This window comes from Eurypyga helias, unplaced genomic scaffold (genome assembly GCF_000690775.1).
Source record: "Eurypyga helias isolate BGI_N326 unplaced genomic scaffold, ASM69077v1 scaffold12642, whole genome shotgun sequence".
NCBI classification, from domain to species: Eukaryota; Metazoa; Chordata; class Aves; order Eurypygiformes; family Eurypygidae; genus Eurypyga; species Eurypyga helias.
The window spans coordinates 3,572-31,289 of NW_010234118.1; the positions used below are offsets into that span (position 1 = coordinate 3,572).

Sequence of the window (27,718 nt, forward strand, 5' to 3'; positions counted from 1 at the left end):
CTTGCTGGATAAGGGCTTCTGCTGCAGGCTCCCCAGAACCTACATTTACATACTCTTCGTTAGGATGTTTTCTGTTGTAATGCCTTTTCAGGGAACCAGATATGTTGCAGGAATAGTGGCAATGTGCACAACGGAAAGGCTAGGAGCAAAAAGGAAAATTTTAGAACTTATTTCCTGACTTCTTCAGGATACAGGTCTAAGCTGCAAAGTTTTGATCCCAAGAAACCATGTTAATTTCTGGTTTAGGCATCTTCCAAGGAGACCTTCCAAAATTCAATATAGATGGAAGTTGTAACTAATCATTACCTAAAATTTGGTACTTTCTATTATGTGCAAGACACCAAGTATTCTCAACATTATGAAATTATTACCTACTTTTCGTAATTCAGTAAACTGTGTTTTCATAATTGATGATCACACGTCTGACCACATGGAGACCTTCTACTACAAGGAAATGACTCAGCTGCCGTGAGCTTTGGTCTGAAAAGGGGGAGTAAGAGAGCTAAAATAACTGATGGTACAATAGGACTGTACAGTCAACCTAATTTAACACATAACCATACCTGACAGGGTTGATCCCTTTCCCTTCCTTCTCTCTCCAACATGCTCCCAGCTGCTTCCCTTTCACTGGCACTTGCATTCATCTGACCATTTGGTGAGCTAAGTTTTGAGAACTAAATTAATTAATCTTTAATTTAATCTTCATCTCCCTTCAACTACCAGGAAGAGACATTTCTAAAGAAAAAAGTTTAGGAAAAGAAGCATTTGGGCCTTGAGATTAACCTTGAGATTAACCTTCTGACTGAAATACATCAATTATAGGAAGCTTGAGACAACCATTAGGGTCCTGGAAAAGAATACAGACATTGACCAAAGTCCCTGGGGAAAAGTCAAGTACCTCAGAATGGGATGCAAAATGTTTCATACACAGCAACCAGGCTCATCTAAGCTAGTTAGCAGAAAATGGCTGGAACAAAACTGATGATTCAGAAGATGGATTTAAAGCAGGGAAATGTCTGCAGCTGACCAGAACATTCCCCTAAGCTTGTTGGTCATGACCTTATTTTAGAAGCCTAAAGGTTTCACTCAACAAAAATAAGGAAGAAAAGTGATGTTAAGATTCCCTTAGTCTTACAATTCAGAGGGTCCTGTAACATTCAGCTACTCAATTTTTCTGAGAGGGTTACTCTCCTTTTATATTGATGAAACTGTTTTATTTTTCAAGAAAATAATGGAGACAGACTGCGTGTTCTGGCAGCACTCTCTACCATATATGTCCTGTATGCTATCTGCTATTAGATAGCAGGATTGCAAATTTATGGAGCTTGGAAATATGATGGATTAAATTATCATTAGGTCACTTTAGGTCACTGACATTCCTCTGAGTTTGATACACTTGCGAACAACTGTCCCAGAGGAGGCAACACGTTACTAACAGACAGTTTTACAACTCCTTTAGAGTTCTAAATTCCTTAGAAGGGGACAAGTACTCCTGAGTGACCTGTTTCAGTGCTTTGCAGTTCTCCTGATAATGCACTGAATAGCCACACTTATAAGCAGGCTGACAGAGCTGACTGAAAAGAGGTGCTGAGTCAGCAGTTCTAAAGCTGAGTCTGAGGTCAGAACGACCCCACCTGGAGTGCTGCATCCAGCTCTGGGGCCCTCAACATCAGAAGGATATTGACCGGTTGGAGCGAGTCCAGAGGAGGCCACGAAGATGCTCAGAGGGCTGGAGCACCTCTGCTATGATGAAAGGCTGAGAGAGTTGGGCTTGTTCAGCCTGGAGAAGAGAAGGCTCTGGGGAGACCTTATTGCAGCCTTCCAGCCTCCCAGGAAGCTGGGAGGGGACTTTTTACAAGGGGCTGTAGTGACAGGACAAGGGGTAATGGGTTTAAATTGAAAGTGGGGAGGTTTAGATTGATATCAGGAAGAAGTTCTTCACAGCGAGGGTGGTGAAGCACTGGAACAGGCTGCCCAGAGAAGCTGTGGATGCCCCATCCCTGGATGTCTTCAAGGCCAGGCTGGATGAGGCTTTGAGCAACCTGGACTAGTGGAAGGGGTCCCTGCCCATGGCAAGGGGGTTGGAACTAGATGATCTTTAAGGTCTCTTCCTACCCAAACCATTCTATGATTCTATGAACTGCATTATGAGTGCATTAGCCATTAAAAATGGAAAATAGTGTATTTCCATTTAGAAAAAAATCTTTTAAAAAAGGTAATTCCATAGCAAAACCCAGTATTTAAGAAAGACAAATTATTTGTTCATAATATATCATCTCTCTAGATGAGCTGCTTTACTTTCTTATATCTTGTCTTCCAAAATTATAATCATGAATCAAAAGATTGTCTTCCTTTCTGCTTTAAAGAGGTACGTAGCACTGGTACTTATTAAGAATGGCTGATGTGTACACTTTATAGAAGCATAATGATTTGTTAGCTAAATGAAAGATGTTGCATATGAAAAAGTATGATGCTTTTAGTAAGAAATACGCTCATTGCCAAGATCAAATGTTAGTTCAAAACGAACATTTTCATACTGGATTTTTCTGCAAAAAGAAACTAGTTTCATTTCTATTTCCTGAACATAACATTTCACAATTCATTACAAGCAGACTTATCATGCCGAGAAGCAATGTGAAATTTAAGAATAAAACCATACTACAGTTTATTACAATAAACTGTATCTCTAATGTAAACAGTTCATAAAAACATAACAATCTTTAAAACCTTCCAAGACATGTTTCAGGTAAATGGGGTGTTTTAAAATTAATTCTCTTCGATTTTCTTCAAGTATATGAACTCATCTATAGTACATTAGACTGTCAAACACTCAGAGAAATTAAGGTGGGCAATGAACAGTGATGTATGGGATTTGCTTTCCTACTTCCCTACGATATTTTAAGGTACCTATGAGATTTTACCTATTTTAAGGTACCTATGATATTTTAAGGTACCTATTTTAAGGTACCTACCTCTCTCAAGGATTGACAGTCAGAAACAACAATGATGTTTGGTTTATATTGCAATATACATATATTTTGGGCAAGTAAAGATATTAATTCCAAACCATCCATGAACATAGCAACCCTATCTCAAAAGTCTGAATTTAAAGTCAAAACTCCCAAAATATTAAAATGTTAGAATGCTATAATTGTCACCAAACAGGAAAATGTGCTGATTTTAAGCAGTTGTGTGAAGTTCAACGTATTTCTAAATGACTTATTGATAAGCATGATATATGTTTTCTTACCTTGAAAGAGACATGTTGTTCCATATGACGTAGGAGCTGTGGTTTTTGGGCAGCTGTATATTCACACACTGTACATTTAAACTGCTTTCCTGAAACAGGAATAAAAAAAGGAATCACTTTTTTCTATTTAGGTTCAGAAAATTATTGATTAGTTTTCCTCAAAAAGATGGTTCCTCAAATGCTAGGAATGAACAATACCCAGCGTCTGGCATCAGCTCTGCAAAATTTTGGTTAAATATCGCTAAGAGCAGTGGAGGAAAAAAGGGTTCCAGTGTCACCTTTAAATTATGTGTTAAATGGTTTAGATGCTCCTGAGATAGTCACGTGGGAAAGAAGAAAAAGAATAACTGTAGTGTAGCCCAAATGGAAAAAGGAAATAAATTATTTACAAATGCAGGAACAGTTATTTTGGTATCTGTAAAGCAGATTTGGAAATCCTTAAAACAGTTGTTTGGTCATGTTCCCGTATGTTCTTACCTACTTCTGTCCCAAGCACTGAATTGTTATGATTCAAATACACTTACGTTTTCTTGGGTTTTCGACTGTAAGTTTTCATGATGTATTTCTGGTAGGGCATGTCATGACCCATTATTTTTACCAGAAGATTTGGTTAGGTGTTTAGCTAACTACTCTTCCAATAATGATTCAAAATGTCATAACTGGTTTAATCCTGGATACAGGGAGAAATAAAATATGCTATAGATGAAAATAAGATTAGAATAGCAAATAATACAGAGGTTTTGTGTTTTGACCTTTCATTTCTGCTTTCACAATTTTGAAACAATGGGCACAAGTTGCTCCATCAACATCAGAATGAATGATGCCAGTTTGCCTTCTTTGTAAGACATGTCATCTCTTCTCATCTGGATCCCTCTTCTAACCCTAAGTCCCAGATACAGCCACACAAGGCAGGAGAAAGCACGTACTGGGAGTTGTTCACACTTTACGTGGTGACTTACACGCTGGTGGCTACTAAACACTAGGGATAATGGGTAGGTTCTGTGACCTGTTCGTGGAGAGTGATGATTCATATATGTATGTAACTGGGCACATATATTCTCCAAATATTTGGAGTTAAAGTAACTGCTGGACTCTTCTGCATAGTTTCAAAAATCATAAAGTGGATCCGAAGAGGAGTAAAGACGAGTGCGTATCTGCATAAACACTGCTCCTTCAGATTCCACCTAAAAAGTCACTGGAAGATTTGAGACAGACTGTCTCTTGAGTAGTTGGCAGACTCAAGTCCATTTTGAAAGCAGGTCTTCTAATCAACATAATGCAATTAAACAGACTTAATGCAATTTATATATATTGCTTTGTGGAAAAAAAAAATGCTTCAGTTCAAATGTATCATCCAAAGAAGAGTGTTACTTTAAGTTCTACAGACGTGACATTATACTTGATATTTCTTTACATGCCTGTGAGCTTTCGCAGGCATCAATATTGAAGGTATTAACCCTCCAACCTGAAATAGCAACAATAAAATTGAAGAACACGAACTGGAATTTCAACTAATGAAAGCTGATGCTCAGAACATTCAGCCTGAAATAAAGTCAATATTTTTAACAGAGGGCATGATTAATGGCTATGACAATTCACTTAGAAATCAGATGGATGCCCTGTCACATGAAGCCCCTAAATCAAGTCTGCTTAGCCCTTCCTAAAAAGATATACTACAATCCAGTGGAAATGTGATACACAATTATTAGACTAAGGTATGGCCCATACTCTGCAAGAGATCCAACCTCGTGATCAGAAGAGTCTGCTTTTGGCCCTGAAATCACTGGTCCTTCTTCAGGCAGGTTGGTCAGATTTTGTCCTGATACGTTTTTAGGATGCTCTAAAAGGAATGAATTCTCTCTTGACATTTTCGAGAAACATCTGTTGCTGTTTACGTCTTTGCAAAGCGTGAAACTCCAAACCACACTGCCATTCTGTAGGCTTCGCTTACTTTCCCTTCGAAGCACTCTCTCTCCCAAATATATATATATATTTTTTTTCCCTTTATTATTTAAAATAACACACTTTTCTTCTTTTTATTCTCTGGGTTTCATATGCACTTTCTCCACATTTCAGCTTTAAAAGTCTAACAGTCCTGCTACCTCCAGCCAAATTGCAAGGTGTACCAAATTCATAAAGACTGTACTCCGGTATTAAATGCCCATGGCTGGCAAACTGTATTTGACTGACATGGAATAAGTATGTGATAAAAAAATCCCAAAAGCAAAAGAACCAAAAGGAAGGATGAAGAAGTACAATACAGAATATTCTGTATTACCCTGAAGAGATCAGGTTTCTTTAGATTCTGGACCTTGCTCAAAAAAGTTACAAGCATTTTATAGAGTGTGGAAGTTTCCATAAAAGACAGCTAAGAGAAACCTTAAGACAATTTCTGGTATCTAATTAAAAAAATGAAATCCAGGTTTTCGGGTTTATTTCTAACCACAAATAGTAATAAACCTGGACTACAGAACTGTTTTCTATCATGCCACTCTTGAGAAAACTTGTCTTCTGGAGAAGAATAAAGCAGACAGAAAACTACTTTATATTCCACTTGACCTTCCAGGGCTGATATTTTAACAAAAATCACCTGGATTCATAAGTCAGGAAGACCAGACTCATAAACAGCAAAGCATTGATTCACAAATTAATTCATTTATCTGTGAAGTAACTGAAGAACAGTAGATGTGTGCTAGTAAGAACTTCACAAGTGCTGTCAGCATAGAAAGGGACACTGGGCGATGAGAAACCGTCAGCATTCAATAGGCTGAAAGCCCCTTGACACATCATACACTACATTCCCAGTGGCAAATGTTACCTTACTTTTCACAAGTATGTGAAATGCATGAAGAGGTTATTGGGGTGGACTTAGTGAGGAAAATTACTTAAGACTCCACAGAGAGTGAGATGCTGTTCCCACTGGAGCCAATGGCAAAACACATTTTCCACAGGCTGGAACACTCCTGGAAGTGCAAAAAGCAAGGCAACAGAGAGCAAGTCTTGGATTTATCTGGATCAGTGAAAAAGGGACATGCATCAAACGCAGTCACCTCAGTTACTGCAGAAAGTGACAACAGTCTGAAAACTGATTAAAAAAGTCCCCTGTAAATAACACTGCTTCTAGAGACAAGGTTTCAGCCCAACCTAGCAGTAAATGGTAAGAGAATATAGTTCCTTGCATGCAATTAAATGTTTAGGACTAACTTCACACCTTTAAACCAAATCCAGACAAGGCTAGCTGCTGCACAACTGTAGTGCTACTGTTAACTCTGCCAAATTTCACAGCAGCCTCAGCTGAATTGCAATAATTACTTACACACATATATATGTTCTTCAAGAAACAGAACTAACAGGCAAAACCAAATTCAACTTCCATTGCTGAATTTCAGTATTTAAACATACCAGATGGTGAAAACAAAACAGAAACGTTTTGAAAATAAACCCTGTGCAGGAATTCTTTTATGGCACTAAAGAGAGGCCTTTTTTTCTTTATAGGCTGTATGTGCTCCAAATTTCCTTTTAATTCAAATACAACCTACCTCCTTCTCCCAGCCCAGATTCAACTGAGGATTGCATTTCGTAAGTAGAATCACTGATTCTTGCATATGAAGTTTAGAGGTATGTGCACCACCTGCTTGTTGCTGACCAAGTTATTTGAAAATACTGTAAGGTACTTTTTGAATAGTGAGTGATTTACTGACTCAAGGTAATACTACAGTAGCCTTAGTAACATTACAGCAACGTCAGGTACTGGAAGGCTGCAATAAGGTCTCCCCAGAGCCTTCTCTTCTCCAGGCTGAACAAGCCCAACTCTCTCAGCCTGTCCCCATAGCAGAGGTGCTCCAGCCTTGTTGAACCTCATACAGTTGGCCTCAGCCCATTGATCCAGCCTGTCCAGAACTCTCTGCAGAGCCTTCCTACCCTCGGACAGATCAACACTCCTGTTCAATTTGGTGTCGTCTGCAAATTGACTGGGGGTGCACTCAATCCCCTCATCCATGTAATTGGTAAAGATATCAGAGAGAACTGTCCCCAGTACTGAGCCCTGGGGAACACACATGTGACCGGCCGCCAACTGGATTTAACTCCATTCACCACAACTCTCTGGGCCCAGCCAACCAGCCAGTTTTTTACCCAGCAAATGGTATGCCTGTCCAAGCCATGAGCTGCCAGTTTCTCCAGGTGGATGCTGTGGGAAATGGTGTCAAAGGCTTTACTAAAGTCTAAGTAGACAACATCCACAGCCTTTGCCTTGTCCACTAAGTGGGTCACCTTGCATAGAAGGAGATTTCATATCAATGTGAAAAGGATCATGCCTTTCACTAGTATTATACGTACAGATATGAGCACACATAAAAATAAATCATATATTTGACACAAAAACTTCACATACATTCTTAAGAAGTAACAGAGCATATGCGCTTTGTATTGAAAGACAATGCTAATAAACAGGCAAAAATATTTAACAAAGAATTTACAGGATACGGTAAATAAAGAGTGGAATGAGTTTTCACAAGGTTGCATGAGTAACAAAGATCAAGCTACTAAGTCATAAAGTCTGTACAAGTTATCTTACCAAATCATTTACTTCACTGATAATCACAGAGGAATAAAGTATTGTTGCATCCCAAATCTTGAAATAGAAGATGGTATTTTTCTTGATTTGCATCTCTCTTTCTCCTGATATAATCACAGAAATACTAAAATCATGAGGCAAATGCATGGTCTGCATGTGTGCTCAGTCTTTCCACTGACTAGACCTGGCGACACAGAAATGCATCAGCTTTGCCTCTGTTGGGCTACTGGATTTGGCAACTCCCAACAATATTCTCACAAAAAGAAGTGGTAAGAGACTTCACCATGGAACTATCTGTGTTTTCAAATTTCTATTGAGGTCAACTATTTCTGTTGAGTTCTCCATAAGTGGGATATAAGGCCAACCCAAAATTTCAGAATTATAAATTTTTCCAGAGCCAGCTGTCTTGCTTTCACAGAAATTAATTTTGCAAAGTGATGAATTATTTCACAGTGTCTCCTGGGAATAAACAAAATTTGCAAGCAGCACTTAGTGTTCAACTGAAAAATGCTTGTTAATGAGGTTCTATAGAACAGACAGCATTTATTACCCTAAAATAAACATGGACTTAATAAGCATGCACCTACCATCAGCAGTATGAAGGAGTTTATGGCTCTTCAAAGTGCCTTTTGATTTGAATTTTTTCCCACACATATCACAAAGGTGTGTTTTCTCAGTGCTGTGACGATTCATGTGTGCTTTCAAGTTACTCTTGCTGCGAGTGGCATAGTCACAGAGAGAACATTTGAAGGGTTTGACACCTAAAATAAAAAAATACACACACTGAAACAAACAAGCTGTACCTTTCGATGAGAGGGTGGACATTTGTTTGAAAGACGTTTCAGATGGTGTGAGCAACACAGACAACAAGGTCAAAATTTTAAACTTTGAATATCTACATTTCAGAAATTTCATCTGTAGCTTCTCTGTAAATGATACCGACCTCCTGACAGCATCATTTAACTTACTAAGAGAATAGAGGGATTCTTTCAGAATGAAATACTACCCTATTGAACCCACATACTGAGTAACCAAGCACATATCAATATTTTGGTCTTGGTATGTCCATCTTTCATTTAAATGTAGAATCCAGACTGCCTAAGCTGGTATAAAAATGGAATCTCCCTCTGAAACTCTTCTGTTAACTATCATTCTCTCTTTACTACAATAATGAAAAAACCTAACTTAGGACTGGTTCATTAGGTACTTAATAAGTTAAATGTGCAAAGCTATGTTTTATTGTTAATTAGCATCAGATTTGCTAACAACTCACACAGTGGTACGTTTTTTTTCCCCTCAGCAAGATGCAAGCACTTACAATTTCACTTCTTTCAATCAGTCGAAAGCATGCAATAAAGACTCACAGTATGTCATCTAGCAGAAGGTCTAGAGGAACAAAGTAAATCCTTCAAAGTAAAATTGAATAAATCTGAACTGGCAGAGTAGTTCAACAGTTTCATGATGCTCTGGCAGTTTTAGATTGATATTCATGACCTTAAAACTAGATTTACAAGCATGAGGAATTATAGCCTACTTTAAGAAGACTTGATTGCTCACTTTGATTTTGGAATAAATTTCTATTCACCTTTTTCTCCCACTAGTTAGATGAGATGGGTTCCAAGCTTTCTCACTAGCAAAAACAAACTTACCTATGGAATACACAAGCAATTGCTCTAAGCCTACAGTTTTGCATTACCTTAATGGAGTGAAGGCTACTGGAGAGGACCACTACTACAGCACCCAGGCAGGTAAGCTCACGGTTAAGGCATTCAAACAAATATACAGTAATGGTACAAATGCCTGAACTATCTGCATGGACACAAATATTTTGGAACCAGAGTATCAGCAGGAGTACCTAATCCTATCATCCCTTTTATGCAGAGGGATGGCTAAAGAATCCAAAATAATGCTCAAAGACCACAGACAATCCATTCCATAGATTATTAATGGACTAAATAGCATATCAGTGGTCTTCCATCTGTTATATGAATAGACAGGCTGCACAGAAACAAGATTTTAATGGCCATACATTTTAAATTCAAGGGATTTTGAGCCTGTGTGTTGCCACACTACTGGAATTTCTAACTAAAATGTCATAGATATGATCAGCATTATCTTACGTGATTTTCATCGCTGTTTCTGTCCGTGTCAGCTAGCTGTCACGCTCAGCATGATTTGATTAAAATACACACAGAATTTATACATATACATCAAAGCAACTGGATTTCAATTGTTTTACTAATAGATTTGCAGATCAAGATTTTTTGGACAAATGTGAAAGGAGCAGAAGTTATTCATGAGAAGTCAAGAAAATGACTTCTTTTAAGATACTGGGCATGTATTTAATTCACTCCTCCTTACTCACACTTATTATAGGACACTTTATAGATATTTATGAATGAGTTTTGGGAAAAAAATTAATGAGAAACTCATTTTATAAAACATTTAAGCTGTCTGTGCATGAGTGTGCAGTTCCATATGCAATCCAGAATCCATCAAACTACACCTTAACTGTACCTTAAGTTCTTGATTTACGCATAGCAATAAATGTGAATCCCTTTTTATGTCAGCAAAGCTTCTGCAGAATACAAGACTGATTATATGCACAAAACCTTAAAACCAGAGTTCTACCTTCATGAGCCCAAATATGACGTTGAAGGTCTGATCCATTCTTCATAAAATAAAAATCACAGTAGGGACATTTCACAGCTCGTTTGCCGATAAGTCCTTTCAACTGAACTCTTCTGCCAAGAATCTCAGAAATAGTAGTCATTGACACCTCTGAAAGAAAAGTAAAAGGTAGTAAAAAAACAGAAGCACATGAGGGAATTTGATCTATAAGTAATACTGAAGAGCTAGATACTGATTCACTCCAACTTTTTAGAAGCTCTACTTCCCCTACTGCCACTCAGATAAGACCTGAGCAAATAGCATAAGGACCTTTTTTCCTTCAGGATTTCCATCCTTTCCCTCCTGATCTGGGTACTCAATGACTCCACTGCCTGGTTAAAAGAAAGTATTTTAAATATACAAAAAAAATCTTGGGTGTGCCACTGGCTTAGAAATCATTTTCCAACTATGAACTTTCCCAATAAGCTAATTTGGCACTTTCTTCCTTCAATATTTTCAAAAGACTTCATTCAAGATTTCACCCCAGATTTCCAGATGCTCAGGTTCTGAACACTTCAACCACAACTATAATGATCAGAATGCCTGATAATCAGAAACCTTAAAGGAAAAAGCAGACTCACAGAATAAATGCATTTGGAAGGTATCTCTAAGGTCACCTGCTCCAAACGGGGCCAGCTTTGGAATTCCAACTTCAAAGTTACATCAAGTTGCTCAGGGTCATATTCAGTCCTGTTCTGAACATATCCAAGGGTGGAGATTCCACAAACTCTCTTGGCCCATTCCAGTGTTTCACCACCTTTACAGTAAAAATAATTTTCCTAATATCTAATCAGAATCTCCCTGCTTCAACTCATGTCCTGTCACTGTACAATTCCAATATGATTCTGTCTCTGTCTTCTCTTTAATTTCCTATTAGATAGCTGAAGACAGCAATTAAGACCACTCTCCTAGCCCCTGCTTATTCAAGCTAAACACACTCAACTCTCTAAGTTTTTCCTTCATAGGAGCTAACAGTTTGGTTTTAAAAATTATGCCCAAAATAATGAAGTTTAAATTAAAATATCCCAAAAATACAAAATTAAAACATTGCCAAATGCTTTTAAAAATTAATCAATGTATTTCAGATGTATAAAATGCTGAATATCACATGACCAAACATGTTCTAAACATTAACATGAAAGTTAATGACTTATTACACACAAAATCTTAAAAATTTGAAACTTATAGTCTAAACTTATATTTTTACCAAATATGAACCGTCATACCTCGTACCCTCATGATTGGTCCCAGAGTAGAATCAAAAAATCTGCCTGAACTCATATGCACAAGGAAAACAACCTCAAAAGGGAAATATAAAAGCCCATGAACTGAGCAGAGATATGTTCTAAAGTACACAAAAAAGAAAAATACCGACAGAAATCTGAGACCTCATCTGTCTTCTATGTCTTAAATCCTTCACTCAGGACTGCAGGCTGGTATGTCTGCTCAGTAAGGATCTGTGAAAGCTGACACCTCTCATGTCTCGGGACTATTAACAAATATCATATTAAATCAGACAGACAGTGGACAAAAAGGTAGCTAATTCTGAGAGCTGGGACCAGAATCCAAGACAATTCCTTCACTGCCAAGTACCCACATCATTTGGCAATAAAGCCAAGCTCTCCTACCCCTTTGGTCTGAAATACTGCTCTACCCAAGCCTACAGAGATTTTTGTCCCACTGCATTCATGGGACCAGAATTCAACTCCTATTCTCTGCACACCTGGAAGGGGAAGAAGTTTTATTTCATACTTTCTACTTAATGAAATAGAAGAGACAAAAGAGGGGTCATGCTGAATGATATTAAGAAAAGAAGGAGAGGGGAGCTCCAGAAATAGAATTTTAATGATAAATATGAAAGGGTTTCAGTTTAAATTAATTTTTGATGTGTCGTTTTAAAATTCAATTCCTTTTAATAGTATCCATTTTTCCTTTCATCTTTATCCTTTTTCAGCTACATTTTAAAAAACAACTGCACTCGTTCCACTGCAGTACTTGATAGTTTATACCATCATACCTCTCACATTTATTCGGCTTGTAATTAAGTACATTGTACGAATAAAGGATTTCCTCCTTATTACAAGAACAGCATGCACAGGAAAAAGATTTGTGCATTAATTCTTCTCCCTATCTTAAAACACTGTTGTTGCATAGCTACTGCAAAGGCATATCTTAGATGTAGTATTTCTTTAGTACCATGGAGATATATCTAATAAATCTGGTATTTTGCCTGTAAGTTCTATTCGCCTACAAAATGTGAATTAAAAATGAGGAGACAAAATAATAGGATGTGATTTTCTTTCTTAACCTTATCTCTATTATAACCCAGATTTTAAAAGAACCCACTTTCCTGGATCAAAAAAAATACACTCTACTTCTAGAGGGATTCAGATACCAAACGAATTGTTCAGAAGTATTTAAATGCATGAGTTTAGCATGTTAGGGATCCAGAGTTAACTGGTATTTCCGGACCCTAGACACAGTATGCACGAATAACTCAGCCGACAATGGATCAGTGCAGACCAATGGCAACCTGTAAATGGCACAGTAAATAATGTACTGCTGGTTCACCGATCACATTATTTAGGGAGGTCTCCTACACTCCCTGGCTGAGACAGAACACAGGCTTCATAGGCACAGCTCTTAAGATTCAATTTCTGTGCTTACTGCGTGACATACCTCCTGACTACAGAACAGCACAGAAGCCTTCCCTCATCTCAATTTGCTGCATCAGACCTGTCTTCTGATGTACAACAAGCCCTCCAACCACACTGTTGTACAGTGGTCTGCAAATAACAAGGTTTGGTAACTAAAGAGCTGAAGTGGGAGTTAGTCAAAAGTGAAGTGAAGGAAATTGTTTAAAACACGGGTCTAGCACTATCTAGTGGCAGCAGGAGGATAAGGAACTACTGCTTTACCTAGTATGCTGTATTTCTGACAAAGAGAAGTTACATCATTTCAATTGGATTTTTCCTTTCCCAAATTCAATTTGAGCATGGCTGGTCTTTTCCTTCTTAATATCAAATTATGTCAGGTGATAAGTAACACTGAAAATTAGTTAATTAAAGAATATTGCCCAATGCAGTCAACTAACTGTCCTTCATCCACAGCAGCCCTGGGCCTTTCTATCCAACATAATACAGACACATAGGAGGAAATCACAGACACACTAGTGCACAACTTGGCTCTACTATTGAAGTACAAAGTCTTCAATACTGTCCCACACTATATCCTTGTCTCTAAACTGGGGAGACATGGATTTGACGGATGGACCGCTCGATGGATAATGATTCCATACTCAGTTCACATCAGTCAGTTTTAAATCAGTCCTTGAAGCAGTCACTTGGGCACTTTGGGAGTGAGTTCTCAGGATTTGAGGAAGGATCGTGTACTCAGGCACAGCACACTGACTTCACAGAATCATAGAATCGTTTGGGTTGGAAGGGACATTAAAGATCATCCAGTTCCAACCCCCCTGCCATGAGCAGGGACACCTTCCACTAGACCAGGTTGCTCAAAGCCTCATTCAGCCTGGCCTTGAACACTTCCAGGGATGGGGCATTCCAGGGACTTTCTGCATTTGTTTTATGTTGCACTTGCAGTGATAAATTAGGGCAGTAGAATGCAAGGTATAAACAGAGTTTGAATGGACTGCAGTGGTTAGCTTGGATCCAGCCAGGCTTGTCAGCTCCAGCTTAACCCTGGTCACACTATATCCCAGCTGGTTTGGGTAACAGCCCTGCTGCAGACTTTGGCTGGTCCTGGAGGTGAAGTCCAGCCACTGACTAACTGAGCCGGCATAGTCAGCTCAGGGACCTCTGCATTCATGTGAATTACCTACAGTCAAAATAATGGGCAATAAACGCAGTTCCATCAGTTTATCTATGGCCGATGGAAATTTCATGTCTCATGGGTTGTTAGAGAATGTCTATATGTCTAATTCCAAACTTCCCAGTGCCTAATTTGAATTCACCTAGGTCCTCTTTCAGAAATGAGTTCTTCATTTCTCAGCACTATTACCTCCACAACACAGAAGCTGGAACAATAGCTTTTTTCACTCTAAATTCTAACATCTGCAAACCCAATACAATTCTTACTCTAAACCAGTTAAATTAGACATAGAATCTTCTCTTTCTCTAGAATGTAATCACATTACACTGCTCACTCTAAACCTTTATTCATTTATTGCAACAGACAGAAATTTTCCTTGATTTTTTTCTTACCAGGGTGATTTGTCTTGATGTGAGATTTTATAAGTCGATCTTCAGAAAATGACTTCTCACACACAGGACAGGAATAACTCTTTTTATCCTTAAGTGAAAAAGAAAGAAAGGAAGATTGTATTATCAGTCCATTGGTGTAATCACTACAGTCATTATTCAGAAATACATGGTTCTCAACAAAGTTATAATTGAAGGTTCAGTTTTTAAGGAAAAAATGAATATATTTATAGTGAAATAAGTGAAGGAGAAATATTAACGCATTCTAAGCACATCATTAATCCTCATGAATGAAGAGCTCCAAGTTATAGCACATGAGAAAATGCACAATAAATGTAAGCATTATCTTCTGACTGACTTTAAAGAATCAAAAGTCGAAAGATCAAGTCACAGAACAAAACGTATTTGATACAAGCAGTAATATTCAGGGTTTTTCCATTTTTTTCACAAGTCTGCCCATCTGAAACCTAAGGATCAGATCTCATTATTCTCAAGACATCCACCAGTATGTGTATTTATAATACTACTTAATGGCCTGAAATCGAGCAGAAGAGTTAACAATGACGGATGCCATTACTTATTCAGTGTCTGCATTTCCAACCATTTAATAAATATTCAGCATCTTATGTATTATCAATAACGTATTATTCTATTATTTGGATTTAAAAACTTTGAGACTACTCTGGCTTTTATCAGTGTCACTGATGTTATAAAAGATTTAACACCATCAAACAAGTTGAACTGGAAAGTTTTGATGCAATTTCTTCCTGTATTTCTTCCTAGAACACTAGGACAAATACACCTTGCTGTTTCATAACGTTAAATAAAAAAAAAACCAAAACCCAAACCACTCCACTCCACACACACTACTTCAAGTGAAATGCTGTAACTGTGTTAACTTTCCATTCTTGCTAGTATTCTTCAGGAAGGCAAGGATATAAGCCTCTGCCTGAGAGAAAAAAGCAAAACCATCAGTAAATGCATAAAAGCATCAAGAGCTATGGAGCAACATGGAAGTATGGGCACCAAGAATGTACCTTTCCACATGACAACGGGAACAGAATTTTTCCAGTAACAAAATAATCCAAACAGCTTTCTTCAAGCAGTTAGAAAAATATCTATTACACGTTCTGCAGTAAATGATCTCCAAAAGTGGCTACATTTCTGCAGTGTAACAGATTGCGCTTCTGTCCCTTCCCAGTGTATCTGTCAAGCTCCAGTCTCCCAAAGAAAGCATCCAGCTGAAGCCAAACCTTTCACTGTTGTTTGTCCAGGTCAGTGCCCCAGACTCCTGGAGCTTACATTATTAGGTTTGAATGTTTAAGTGTGCTTCTGTCACTGCCCTGAGAGCTTGTGACAGTGCTAGTCCTTCAGTGTAACCCCATCCCTCTCAAAATCAGCCTTTAAGAAATCCTCTGTTGCAAAGGAAGTATTTCACAGCACCCAGAGCCCCAGAGAGGGTCTCCCCATCACAGCTGCAGCTCTTCAGAGAGCCCTTGTCCCTGGCGACAAGAGATGCTTGGAAGGACTCGGACTGAAGCTGCAGTGATACCTTCAGCTCATTCCTAGCATGCAAGTTTGTTCTGGTAAGATAAAGGTTATTTATCCTATGCCTTATCAGTGTGCCTGCCTTTTAAATGCCTTGGAGGGTTTTTTTTAAGGACACAAACAGAAGCAAAGTATCAAGCGAGCTGGATCTACCTTTGCTACAGATCAGCTGCATAGTCCAAACAACTACTTAAATTTCCGTCACATCCACACTTCCTCAGATTGGCTTAATGCCCCTATTAGCCAACTTGAGAAAATATAAGAAACTTAAAATAATTCCAAGATAAAAGTTAGCTCTCAAAGTGAAAGCACTGTTTACATTCCACAAATCAGGAATGAATTAGGTCCATAAATATTCTTAAACCCAGTGAAAAACTTAGTTTAATACTATCATAGCATTTTCTTGTTTGTGCTATGTTTCATTATAAAATAAGGCCACTTACACAGGAATCCTAATGCCTTTCTCTACTATAAATGAATTAAAATTGTGCTAAGAAAGCATATAAATTGCATTACCAATTTACAGCTCCCTGAAGAGAATTTTGTTTCTCTAAGGCGTGTATTTCAAGACAATTCAAGGGGTAGGTGTACTAATATGCAGCCATGAAAAGAGAAATGAAAAGCCTTTGTATACGCAGCATTTGAAGTGAGCACTACGAAGTTTATTTAATGAATCAAACAGGACGAAATATGACCTACACTGCAGAACATCAGAAACATTGGGAGGAATTCTATTGCACTCATCCATAAAGAGACATTCTGATGACACAAACATGGTCTCTTAAGAACACACATAGAATACATATGATCATGTATTACATGATCTATACAGCAATTCTGCCACTGATTTCAAAAGAGACTGGGTGAACCGATGACTTTGTTATCAACTTCATTAATAGTGTAAAATTAAGACCACGGCCATAATAAAAACTCTTTGGGGCCAAATTAGACAAATATGTTACAGAAATCAACAACCCATTCCCCTGCTTTTAGTACTAGGGGCATGATATTACGAGCAGGAAATAAAACAAAGCTTTCCTTAATACTGGTACTCTGAGAGCATTTCCAGCAAAAGTTCACACAACTCAATTAACACAACATTTGACTGTAAAATTTCATGGCGGAATAGAAAGCCAAAGCCTGCTCCATCGACTCAGCTCAAGAGAAATGTAATTCTCATGCCTAAGGAACAGAATTAGGCCTCCGAGTCACACATCCTAGGAGCAAAGACTTTCAGAAATCTTCACCACAGTTGTCATAATGTTCAAATCAAAATTTTCCTAAAAGATTCCCTAATTAAGCTGATGCCCTACTAAAATGTGACCTGGCTAAAAGGATCCGATGTACCCAGGAGGCAGGCGTGCACACGCGTGAAGGAGGCTACAGAAAAATCTGCAAATGGTTAGGCAGCCTTTTATGAACTCTGCCAAGCAGCAAAAATTACAGCTCACAAAATACCTGCATATAGTACTGCTTAAGTATTTTTTGTGAAATAACCACTAGCTGATATCCATTATGGAAGCAGGGACCAAGAACAAAAGCCATTCTTTAACTGAGTGCCCAATCACTGGAACATACATTTTTTGGTCAATTCCTTCCCTCTCCAGTACCTTGCATTGTTGACCACACAGTGGCACTGCTCCAGAGGCACAGGTACCACAGCTAGACCAGTGACGGTCTGAAAATGAACACTCCCCAGGAAGGGGAAATAGGCAATCGGAGCTCAGGTATCTCACTCCCTATGGAAAGCTCTAACTCCACTATTACACAAAAGGTCAGCAGCATAATGACATTTCCAGCACCCTTCCAGAGACAAGAATCATTTACACCCAGAAATGTACGTGGATGCACATGTACGCACCTAAGAGCAAGTGGTCGTTCTGGGTCTGAACTCCAGTTTCAGAGAAGTACTGATCTTGGAGTATCGATTATGTATCTAGATTTAAAATTATTTCGAAGACAAATCTCTTCCGTGACGTTTATCTGCTGTGCTGGCTTTAGTTGGGATAAGAGTTAATTTTCTTTACAGCAGCTAATATAAGGCTATGTTTTGGTTATACTGAGAAGAACACTGATAACATGCTAGCATTTTTATTTATTGCTGAGCAATGTTTATATGAAGTCCATGACTTTTTCAGTTTCTGATACTGCACCGGTGTTGCCTGCTTCTTCTCTACAAGCTGGGAGGGGGACACAGCCAGGACTGCTGACCCAGACTGACAAAAGGGGTATTCCATTCCATAAGATGTCATGCTCAGTTATAAGCTGGGGACCTCAATCACTCTCTCTCTCGCTCTGGGCGTGGCTCTTGGGCTCTGGCTCTCGCGCTCTCTTCAGCTCCGGCCCTCTGGCTCTGGCTTCTTGCGGAGTGGCTGGGCATCAGTCAGCGAGTGGTGAGCAGTTGTATCATTTGTTTTCTTTTCCATTATTTCCATTATATATTAGTGGTCGTAGTGGTAATATTATTTTCATTACACATTATTAGTAGTAATATTAGCATTACTGTTGTTGGTACTGTTAGTATTATTGCTATTATTAGAATTATTGATAGAATTATTTTATTTCATTTATTTCCAATTATTAAGTTGTTCTTATCTCAACCCAAGAATTTCCTTCTCTTTTCCTCTGATTCTCCTCCTCATCCCACTGTGGGAGGGGAAAGGTGAACGAGCAGCTGTTTGGTATTTGGTTACTGGCTGGGATTAAACCACAATATCTGCCTAGCATACCGGGTATTGTAGAACTCACTGGAGGTTGTAAACAAAATCTGGTACCTACATCAGCATTATTTAGTTTCACAACCAGTCTCTAATTTTTACTACTACATCATTAATAACTATAAGTTATTCTAAAGTCATTCTAAATTGCCCACCCCTTCCCTAGGAAGTATGACCTTGAAGTGATTCATGTGTATCATGGTTTGAACTTCTGAATTACTCCATAAGTGCCAAGAATTGTCAAAAAAACCTACACAAGCCTTAGACAAAAAAGATAAGTACTGAAAATCAGAGAAGTTATACAAAATTTTGGTTTTAAATCAAGCTGAGCTTCAATTCCACGACTTCAAAAGTAAAACACTTCCCTGTAACAACGTGTAGCCAATACTGAGGCAACAGGCAGCACATACACATTCCCCATCATCATCCCCACAGGAATAAATGATCCCAAACTCAGTACAAGATTTGGAGGGTGCATAGAGAATAAAATAGGTAGCTATAGACTGAGTCACAGAGATAAACAGTAAGCTGCTTTTTCATAGAATCATAGAAGGGTTAGAGTTGGAAGGGACCTTAAAGATCATCTAGTTCCAACCCCCCTGCCATGGGCAGGGACACCTTCCACTAGACCCGGTTGCTCAAAGCCACATCCAGCCTGGCCTTGAAGACATCTAGGGATGGGGCATCCACAACATCTCTGGGCACCCTGTTCCAGTGCCTCACCACCCTCTCTGTGAAGAATTTCTTCCTGACATCTAATCTAAACCTCCCTGATTTCAATTTATACCCATTACCCCTTGTCCTATCACTACAGGCTCTTGTAAAAAGCCCTCTCCCAGTACCCTTGTAGGCCCCCTTCAGATACTGGAAAACTGCAATAAGGTCTCCTCGGAGCCTCCTCTTCTCCAGGCTGAACAAGCCCAGTTCTCGCAGCCTTTCGTCATAGGAGAGGTGCTCCAGCCCTCTCCAGCCCTTTTTAATCACCATCATTTATCCTGTTCACCAAATAAGACAAGGATCCAGTTGAAAAGCTGCCGGCAAAAGGGTAATGAAGACATGCATTCACACATAAACTGAACCGAGATTTTGATATCGACTACCTTGGAGGAAACTTTAATTTTTCATATTATTAAGTATTGATTTTTCAAACTTAAATTAACATTAAACTAGATTTCCACATTTAACTGTGCATAGTTCGTTACAGTAGTTTAGTCCTGTTCAGTGAGGTACGGATTAAGTAAATACACCAAGCAGTGGGCACAAAGGCCAGTATGAGAAGTGCCAGGTTTAGTTACTGAGTAAATTCTAATACATTAATTTTTCAATCCATTTAAATATTCAAATATATTTGACAATAAGCATCAGTACGGATAATTCTGAAAGACCTTGCTGTCACACTGTTTTTAATTATGAAATGCATTTTCTAAGTTCTATTTAGTATCATAAAACTGATCCTCCTGGTGGGAGCTGTCGGACACTCATCACACTTGAAAAACAGGTACTTACAAAAGGATATAGGATATCTAATTTTAGGCTTGTTTTTCTGAAGTAGTCTAAGACATCATTTACTCAGATTTTTGCCATAAGATGGACATTTTAAATATAATAAATTCAAAAGCAGCCTAGAAGAGTGTCTATTATGTGAGCTTTCTGTATAACAAATTTTTTCCATAACAAATTCAGATTCTGTTTAAAATACTACAGAATTGGCAGACAAAGTGGGGAAGAAAGTTTCTTCTTATATCACTTGTTTTGTTCAGCTTTTTAAAGGTGTCCTGCAGCTTCAGAGCTTTCTAGGCTGTCCTGCAGCCCAGAAAGCCAACCGTATCCTGGGCTGTATCAGGAGAAGCGTGACCAGCAGGTCGAGAGAGGGGATTCTGCCCCTGTACTCTGCTCTGCTGAGACCCCACCTGGAGTGCTGCCTCCAGCTATGGAGCCCTCAACATCAGAAGGATACTGACTGGTTGGAGTGAGTCCAGAGGAGGCCACGAAGATGCTCAGAGGGCTGGAGCACCTCTCCTATGACGAAAGGCTTTGAGAGTTGGGCTTGTTCAGCCTGGAGAAGAGAAGGCTCCAGGGAGACCTTATTGCAGCCTTCCAGTACCTGAAGGGGCTACAAGGAAGCTGGGGGGGACTTTTTACAAGGGCCTGTAGTGACAGAACAAGGGGTAACGGGTTTAAATTGAAAGTGGGGAGGTTTAGATTAGGTATCAGGAAGAAGTTCTTCACAGAGAGGGTGGTGAGGCACTGGAAGAGGTTGCCCAGAGAAGCTGTGGATGCCCCATCCCTGGAAGTGTTCAAGGCCAGGCTGGATGAGGCTTGGAACAACCTGGTCTAGTGGAAGGTGTCCCTGCCCATGGCAGGGGGGTTGGAACTAGGTGATCTTTAAGGTCCCTTCCAACCCAAAGCATTTTATGATTCTACAGAAGATTAGTACTTAACAAGAGTAGAAGGCAACGTTGTTCTGTTACAAACACCTTTAAGGTAACTTCAGCTGCTGAAAATACTGGTCAAGAGCCCACCTGCTGACTGCAGAAGATGACCTAAAACCACTATATATTAAAAGATTTTTAAAGTACCTATGCAGAAATTGTGCACATCTGGGGGAAAAATTACCATGAATCCTTAATTGAAACATCAGATTTCACTAGCAAAAGGAAGTATGACAACAAATTTATCACAGTAGCTTGAGTGGTGATGTTGCTTTCTCATGTGATCAGAAGAAATGTGTCACATGTGGTGAATTTTATAAAGGGTCTGTAAGACTTATTTACAAGACAATGATAGTGGAAACAACAACGTTTAAAGAATGAAGAAAGGACCATCTGTGTGAGTATTTCCTTGTTCTTAAAGGACAGAAGACTGAGTGTTGCTATTACAGAACTGGCATTCTTTTATCCTCTGCTGGAGTAAGAATAAAAATAAATTCAGGTGAAGGATAAAATTGTCTTTTGGAAGTATTTTACTGCATAAATTATTAAAAACCCAAACTGCAAGGACATAGTTCATAACAATTTTCTGGCATATCAATCAAGACTTTTTAATTACAAATAGCATGCTTGCCAGATATTTTATGGAATCCTAAACTTTACTCCAATACCAGAATCTTCACATAAAATTGTATGAATACGCTCCAGCTAAGCACTCCTGATGACCTTCAGGAAAGACTACAGTTAAAAGTCGAATAAAAACATTATTCCTGGACAGCTGGCTCTTGCCAAACACAGAAGTCAATTTGGAATGAGGATGAACTTACCTTTATTCACATACTTTGTTACTGTATGCACATTGTAAACTCTTTAGGTACACACAAGTCTAGAATGTCCCAGATCAATTATACCTTTCAAGCAGGAAGATCCTGCCACGTGGTAGGAAAAGAAGTCCATGGTGTGCAGACTTTTTCTGACAATAGCTTAACCTATTTGGGCCACTCATGCAAAATAGTAAGACAGCAACAAGAAAAACTGAGAAAAAAACTAATATAAAGAAGGTAATTGTTTTTTCTTAATCTTAAAATTGTTTTTACTTAAAAAAAAGCACGTAAATAATTTTGCTTCTAAGAAAGAAACTTAGTCAACAATGAAAAATAAAAATCTCATTCCTTGTTTTTAAAATACTTCTTATTCTGAATACTGTAATATATTTTTAAAAACATACTTTTGAAACAAATGCAAGCAGGGTTGATGCAGAAAACATTTTTCCTCAAAAGATTATTCATGTTATAATGTTGGATCAGATCAAGGTCACAAAGCACTGTCTTGCACAAAGAGGGCTTCCCGTCAGGCATGCAGGCCCTTGCATCGTCTCAGTGAAAACACATAACAGGGCCTGTTTAAGGAAACCAGCCCTGTCTTTAACACAGTGGCATTCAGAGCTGAAAGGTTTACTGAATAAGATAGGAGCCTTTAAAACGTGATCTCTTCATCTTTGTAACCACAATAGAAAATTATAGATGTTCAAAAGGGTTGGCTACAACTAGTTGGAGCTATTAGGAAAAAGAAGTATTTCTTTTCAACAACTTCTTCTGTTTATAGTAATTAAGAGAGGAACATATTTTCATTTTACTATACTCAACTATTTATGTAGGAGGGGAATTCAGGTCCATAGAACAAAGTAAAGTAACAACAGTACCAGCTTCATTTTACTCTCAAAACACAAAGAATCTAAGAATACTGGGAAAACGAAAGGGAAACAATGGACACAGACATACTCTACTGAAAACTGCTACAAGAAGGACCGAATATCTACTTGCTTTAACTCATGTACTCCCTACACAGAATTATGCAGAGAGCATTCAAGTACGAACTCTTACCTATGTCTCCTAATACATTTTATGGCCACATGATGCCAAATACTATGATGATGACACTGAATGTAGGCAAACACATCATTTTGTTTGTACTTACCAGGTCCGTGTGAACTTTAAGATGTGCCTGGAGCTTGTATTTATCTGGAGTAGAGTAGTCACAATGTTCTGTGGGACATTTCAGCAAAATATTACTGTGTTTCTGAATGACGTGACGCTTAAGGCAGTTTTTGGTGATAGAAGAATAATTGCACTGGGAGCAGTAATATAAATGTTCTCGAGTATGCGTCCGAACATGCATGTCATAATGCACTTGGTACCAAAACAATTTGCCTGAAAATAAAATTAGACATGAAAAAAGTAATTTCTAAACTGCTGTTATTGAAAATTCTAATACAGCCAATTCCAAAACCCAATTTTCTTCCAGGGCAAAACACACTGTTTGAATCCTGTCCCTTTTGTCTTTAATAAGAACTTGTCATAAAGACCCTCCACTACTGAAAATATGTTTACAAAAAACACTTTCGACTAAAAGGATTGTGTCATGTGCCATATGTCCTGACACAGCATAACAAGTATAACTTCGTTATCAGTGATTTTTTTCCTAGTGAGAAAATCCTCTAAATCTGTTCTCCTTTACAAATAATCCAAACACAACTGTATAAAAGAGATTCTCAAAATTTTTTTTGTTATTTCCTTTCATGCTACTCCTTCCTAAAAGCCTTTCTGACGTAATTGCACCAAAAAGTGCATAGCAATTCATCTGATGTACAATGTTACCATGTTTCAGAAACAATTTTTTTCCAAACTTCTCATTCTTCAGAAGGGAAAGGAATCAGACTACAAGATAAATCCCAATTTGTTTCCTTTCCAGTTATGCAAACACAACTTTTTAATTAGAACAATGGGAATGGTGCATTATTCCCATTTTCATAAATTTAAAAAAACAATTACAATCAGAACAGCCTTGACCTGATACTATGTAATGAAAATTTTCCTTTCAAAAATAGTTTCAAAACAAGTCACAGAAATAGGCCCGTATATATGTATCTATTGCACAGAATTTATATTATCATACACCCTCTCACAGTGTATGAAAAAGGCTCTGAATTTTATACTAAGCTGATAAAGAAGCTGTATTGGGTTTGTGTCAAGGTTTGGTAGCGGGGGGGGCTACAGCGGCAGTTTCTGTGAGAAGCTGCCAGAAGCCTCCCTTGTGCCTGACAGAGTCAATGCATCTGGCTCCAAGATGGACCCGCTGCTGGCCAAGGCCAAGACAATCGCAGTCATAAGGCCTCTGGCACAACATGTTTAAAAAGGGTGAAAAAAAAAGAAAATGGAAGCAGACAATTTTGCAGTTGGGAGAGAGAGAGGTAAGAGGAACAACTCTGCAGACACGCAGGTCAGTGCAGAAAGGCAGGAGGAGGTGCCCGGAGCAGAGGTTCCCCTGCAGCCCGTGGTGAGAGGGCAGGCTGTGCCCTGCAGCCATGGAGGGTCACGGGGGAGCAGAGACCCCCCTGCAGCATGGGGAGGACCCCACACTGGAGCAGGGGAAGAGTGTGAGGAGTCCTCCCCCTGAGCAGCAGAGACAATGTGTGTTGAACTGACCATAATCCCCCTTACCTGTCCCCTGCGCCACTCGTGGGGAGGAGGCAGAGAAAATCGAGAGTGAATTTGAGCCCAGGAAGAAGGGAGGGATGGGGGTAGATGTTTTAAGATTTGATTTTAGTTCTCTTCTTAATTTGATTTCATTGGTGATAAATTAAATTGATGTCTTCTCCAAGTTGAGTCTGTTTTCCCCATGATGGTAGTTGCTGAATGACCTCTCCCTGTCCTTATGTCAACCCACGAGCCTTTCATCGTATTTCCTCTCCCCTGCCCAGCTGAGGAGGGGGGCGATAGAGTGAGTTTGCTGGGCACCTGGCCTCCAGCCAGGGTCTACCCACCACAGAAGCTTAAGCATTAATGCCTAGACCGACTAATGCACATCACATGCCTAAAACTGCAGTGATTGGCCACAATGGAAGTTATGAGGTGGGAAGAGGCAGGTGGATAAAAATAATCTATCTAAACTCCACATCAACAGAAAACTGAGCCCAGCAAAGCACTGCTTTACTATATTCCCCTAGTGTTTTTTTGGTGAGGTTTGAGTAACTTCACACTATTTATATAGCAAAAAGTAAATCTCACTGGACCTCAGAATCCATACTGAGCTACTAAATTAACACTGCTATAAGGCTACACAAATATATCAAACACTGTAAACCAGAGGAGAAGGAAAAAGATGGCCCACTACATAACATTTAAAACCACCAAACAACACTCCTTACCACAATATTCACATTCTAAGTCTCCATAAACCTTCCTTATCCTCTCACACAACTCTGTGTTCATTTGTCTCTTCTGCAAGCTATCCAAGATCTGCATAAAGGCCACAGCTCCACTCCCACTGTCGGATGTATTAGAAGGGGCTCCCTGCGGGCCGACGGCTGCATTAGCTTCAGGTGCTGGCAAAGAAAAGAATTGGCAGATTGCTTGTTTCTGATTCACTAGAAGGAGCAGATTGATTTGTCTCTTCAGAGACTGAAAGGTTCTCAGTCATTGCGTTGTTCTGACTCGGATTTAAACTTTTGTCTTCAGACAGCAAAAGCTGAATTTCTTCACCCTGCTCGCTTACAGAACTGCAGTGATTAACTTCCTCTTCATTTGCAGGAGAAAGTTTTAACTCATCTGGTCCAGAAGTACCATTTTTCTGCAGAAAGCAATCTGATGCGACACAGGATTCAATGTTTGGGACTGCTAAGTCTGTGGTCTCACACAGAGCCTCTGTTACATTCTCCACCAGAGGATTTTCAAATTCTAAGGAAGGGATCGTATCGATTTTTAAGACGCCATTATGTTGACCATTATGGTTTACATCTGCAGCTGTTGATTCACTGTCAGAAGCAGATGGTTGTGCTGTGTTAATAGCATCAGTACTCATGACAGTCAATTCATCTGCACACCGTGCTAGCTGTTCACCAAGGGCTTCTGGCTGGATATCACCTCCGGGCTCAAGAAGGCAGAAACTCTGATTGATAGAACTGTTAAAAACAGAATTCTCCTGCATATCTGCGTGCACATCTTTGATGTGAGCGCGGAGTCTTACAGAACTGACAAATTTCTTCAGGCACACAGAACACACATACACAAATGGGTGCTTTCGAACATGAAGCTCAAGGGCTTGGTATTTAGTGGCTCCATGACCACAGAGCTCACAAGCAAAGGGTCTTTCATCACCGTGAACAAGCATGTGACGGTCTCGATCAAGTTCATTTTTGAATTTGCGTTCACAAATATGACAGTCGTAAAGGAGTTGTCTTTTGCCCTCCCGTGTCATCAAGCGAAGCTCATCGAAAACATCCTTCACCTTTTTATCTTGAAGGTCATGTGTTTCCTTGATATGCTTGATCAAATTTTTAACATCGGAGTACTTCTTTTTGCAGAAGCGACAATGCTGCTTAATTTTCTTATGAACTCTTTCAATATGGACTTTGAGATGGCCTTTGCTGAGACAAGTGAACGCACAATAATCGCAGCTAAACTTCTCCCCTGTATGCTTCCGCATGTGAACGTTCAGGTTGGCTTTGATTGCACTGGCGTAACTGCAGTGTGAACACTTGTAAGGCTTTTCATTGGTGTGAATCCTCAAATGTGCTTGGAGGGAGTGTTTAAATTTGAACACCTTGTTACAGTATTCACATGTAAAAATCTTCAGCTGAGTGGGACCCAACCTAAAAAAAAAACAAACCAGTTATATTTACAACATTGAAACGTGGTAACATAATATGTCAAAATTTCTCTAGCTACTCCTAATGGATAGAAATATTTACCCTCATTTATTTTAAAATGTTATTCTCCACAGGCTTTTTAAATTCTACAACTTATGCACAGGTTATTGTCAGCTGTGGCTTTATTTAAATGGCTCATGAAATACTTCAGATGCATATGGAAACATTTCATTCGTATTTTGCATGAACACAAATATAAGTACTTTAAAATTACCTGCTTGATTTCATCGCCTGTTCATATGGGGTTTGCTGAATGGCATATTCTTGATACCCTCTTCGTTGTGATGGGTCTTGAACTGCTGCCTCAGGTGTTGTGGGTTCACTTTCTTGGGGAGCAGCCTCAACAGGAACAATTTTTGTGGCTCCTAAAAGCAAAACCAAAAAACGCTCATTAAAAATGTCATATTAAAAGGTGCACTGTGTATAATATACAAGTGTAAACAAAACATTCAACTCTGTAATCATTAGTTCAATTATTTCAGTTTCTGTTGTTAAACGCATGTGCATAAAATGAGGGATAAACTTCCAGAAGACATCAGCACTTACACCACCGATCTCCTTAAATCATACACCAGGACTGCTGGTTCTGAGGGTTATTCAT

The 27,718-nt window shown here is 38.9% G+C and overlaps 1 protein-coding gene across 1 annotated transcript; it reads right to left on the reverse strand.

Annotated features, from left to right (window-relative positions):
* On the reverse strand, positions 1 to 27,718 carry ZFAT (zinc finger and AT hook domain containing; the record flags this gene model as incomplete). The annotated part of the gene is made up of 10 exons (XM_010161951.1): positions 27,688 to 27,718; positions 27,332 to 27,479; positions 25,838 to 27,060; positions 25,618 to 25,794; positions 23,388 to 23,620; positions 14,720 to 14,807; positions 10,458 to 10,607; positions 8,414 to 8,587; positions 3,251 to 3,339; positions 1 to 139 (listed from the first exon to the last, which is right to left on the reverse strand). Coding segments are annotated over exons 1-10 (2,452 nt in total), but the record flags the coding sequence as incomplete, so codon positions are not given.